We start from the raw sequence: 2853 nt of genomic DNA, 5'->3' as shown, positions 1-2853 counted from the left end.
ACATATCTTCTGTCATATAGGTTATTTTGTACATATCTTCTGTCATACAGGTTATTTAAAACATATCTTCTGACATATAGGTTATTTTATACATATCTTCTGTCATATAGGCTATTTTATACATATTTTCTGTCATATAGGTTATTGCTATTGAAGCCCAAGTATATTTATTCCTCACAAAAAGGCACCTAATTTATAAAACTAAGTGCATGACCTTTTTTGAAACTGGGTAAGGTCAAAAGAAAAAAAATAAATAACCCGATAATCAACTGGTAAACAAATGGAATTTTAATACATATATTTTTTCAATTTAAATATCTATTATTATTAATTTTTAAAGTAAAGAATTATTAAACTCATTTTGTTGAGAAATTAATACTTGAATATAGTGAATACATATTATAATATAATAACCAAGAAATTTATTCAATTATGTTATTTATTCCCAATTAGTTTATTAAACAATTATTTTCACAAAATAGCTAAAGAAACTAAAATTTATTTTTAACTTAGTTGAATTTTATGTTCAACTTCTATTTCTATTGATGAAAGTTCGAAAGATGATAATGCTATTAATGTTTGGTTTTATTTTAAAGCAATATTTATAATACTTTTGCGAAGCAGTGTTTTAAATTTCGTCAGTTTATAGCGCTTTGAATATTAATTATTAACTTAATTAATCGAGTAATAAAACATTGATAGACGATACAAAAGCCCTATAGGCACTGTTGACACTATAGTTCAATGATAGAAAAGCCCTGTAGACACCATCGCCACTCTGGACTAATCATCATATTCCTTCAGACTACTCTAGCGCTCTAGCGGACGATTTTATCTTTAAGAAAGGACACTTTATTATCCCGTTAAGCTATTTAATGAAAGAGGTCGTCCTTCAAATTCACATTCTATTTTTAAGTCAGATTTATATGGTTAATGAAGGAGATTTAGAATCAAACAAAATTCTCGACCCCACCTCGATTTATTATCAATTTTATTTCTAATTGCACTAATAAATAATAAATTGCTTTAAGATATCCTTAGGCTACTTACAGTCCTTAACATGACGGCTGATTTGTTGCTGACTGAACGCTAGCCGCTCAGAAATCTCCTTTATATAAGCGAGGTTCTCCTTGAATGGCCCCACCCTCCTTGGGTGTTCTCAGGGTCTGGGATTAGGGATCGCTGCCAATCTGAGGGCTACTTCCGACAGGACCAATTGTAGGTGTCTTAGAGAAGAAGGAGTTGGTCCAATGGAATGATGTGGTGACAGCTCTCATCGTGGAGAATATTACACATATCCTTCAGTTAATTATTAATTAAAATGTCTTAATGTACTAATTTACCACAAGTGGAATAAAGGAACTGCCTTACTGTAATACTTTACTACAGGTGGAATAAAGGCACTCTCTGGAATGAAGTATTTAATTATTATTATCTTTTTATTTTATATGAAGTATTTTTACCTTTCTGTGTGCCCTAAAACTCTGTCAAATCTCAAATTCTCGCCTTAAATATGTAATCTCAGATTGGCACGGCTTTTTTTTTTGGGCCTAAGTTAAAGCGAGAAACACAAATAGACAAAGATCATTTTGCGAGATTAGGTTATTTGGAACCAGGGGACCACAAAAGGTGAATTTCCGCCCAAAACTAGAATTCGAAATTTTACACGATGGAATATTTAAAGTACCTAATTCATTACTCAATTCAATAAATAATGTGAAAATTAATCCTATAATTTAAAGAACATTAAATACTGCCTGTAATGAGGACTATAATGATTGGAGAAATTTGTCGGGGGGTGCGGTCAGCAAAGAACAACATAAATAAACAAAACCATATTTATTTATTTTATGCCGACGTTTTCAACCTGAGTTTCGGGTCTTCATCAGGGCTGCAAAACAACTAACTAGCAATACTAGAAGGTTAACAGAATGCCATTAGCAGCACTAGTAGGTTACCAATATGCCATTAGTAAGGCTACCAGTGTGCTATTAGCAATACTAGTAGGCTACCAGTGTGCCACTAGCAATACTAGTAGGCTACCAGTGTGCCACTAGCAATACTAGTAGGCTACCAGTACGCCATTGGCAATACTGATAGGCTTCCAATTAATTATTAGCAATACTAGTAGGCTACCAGAATACCATTTGCAATACTAGTAGGGTACCAATATGCCATAAGCAAGGCTACCAGTATGCCATTAGCAAGGCTACCAGTATGCCATCATCATTACTAGTAGGCTACCAGTGTGCCATTAGTAATACTAGTATAATACCTGTATGCGAATAAAATTAACAAAGATACGAAAGAGATGCATGCAGGAAACTGGCAAACAGTAGCCTAAGACAGGCAGGCGTAGAAAAGGCCAACGATCTTTTTACAAGAATACAAGGTGACATAATTATATAATGAAAATAATTTAAAGTGAAATAGATATTGAGCTTGCGAAATTTGTCTACTGAAGAAAACAGACACTAAGAGCAGAGAGAGCACAGAAGTCGATAACTACGACGGTACTAAAGATGTTGCTACGAGAACCATGGCTTATTGCTCCTTCTATTCACGTACTCCATGAATTCAGGAAGTTCACCAATCCAGGTAGTCCATCTTTCCAAATAGTCCATCTTTCCACGTAGTCCATCTTTCCTTATTTTCATCAAAAATCAGTTAAATGTTAAACTAGTAAATAAACATTCATAAGTTTATGAATAAATTCATAGATGGAAGATAAAACTTATATCTCTCATCTATACATCGTTATATTTATACACTACAGCCATGTTTTATTTGTACTCGAGGTAGGTTCAAATTTAGAAAGCACTAGTTAATATAAAATATATTTATACACTACAG

At 32.9% G+C, this 2853-nt stretch overlaps 1 protein-coding gene across 1 annotated transcript in view; it reads right to left on the bottom strand.

Moving 5' to 3' along the window:
• Window positions 1–1145, bottom strand: part of Cpr100A (Cuticular protein 100A) — a 9384-nt gene extending 8239 nt beyond the window's left edge. Inside the window, exon 1 of the mRNA XM_014436400.3 lies at window positions 1051–1145. Coding sequence (XP_014291886.2) covers window positions 1051–1062 — 12 coding nt within the window. The 5' untranslated portion in view covers window positions 1063–1145. The remainder of the gene's footprint in view (window positions 1–1050) is intronic.
• Window positions 1146–2853: the final 1708 nt, after the last annotated feature.

Source organism: Halyomorpha halys, unplaced genomic scaffold (assembly GCF_000696795.3).
Source record: "Halyomorpha halys isolate HHAL.00 unplaced genomic scaffold, Hhal_1.1 Scaffold1886.1, whole genome shotgun sequence".
NCBI lineage: Eukaryota > Metazoa > Arthropoda > Insecta > Hemiptera > Pentatomidae > Halyomorpha > Halyomorpha halys.
The sequence above is the reverse complement of the archived record's forward strand: the minus strand, read 5'-3'. Positions and strand labels throughout refer to the sequence as shown.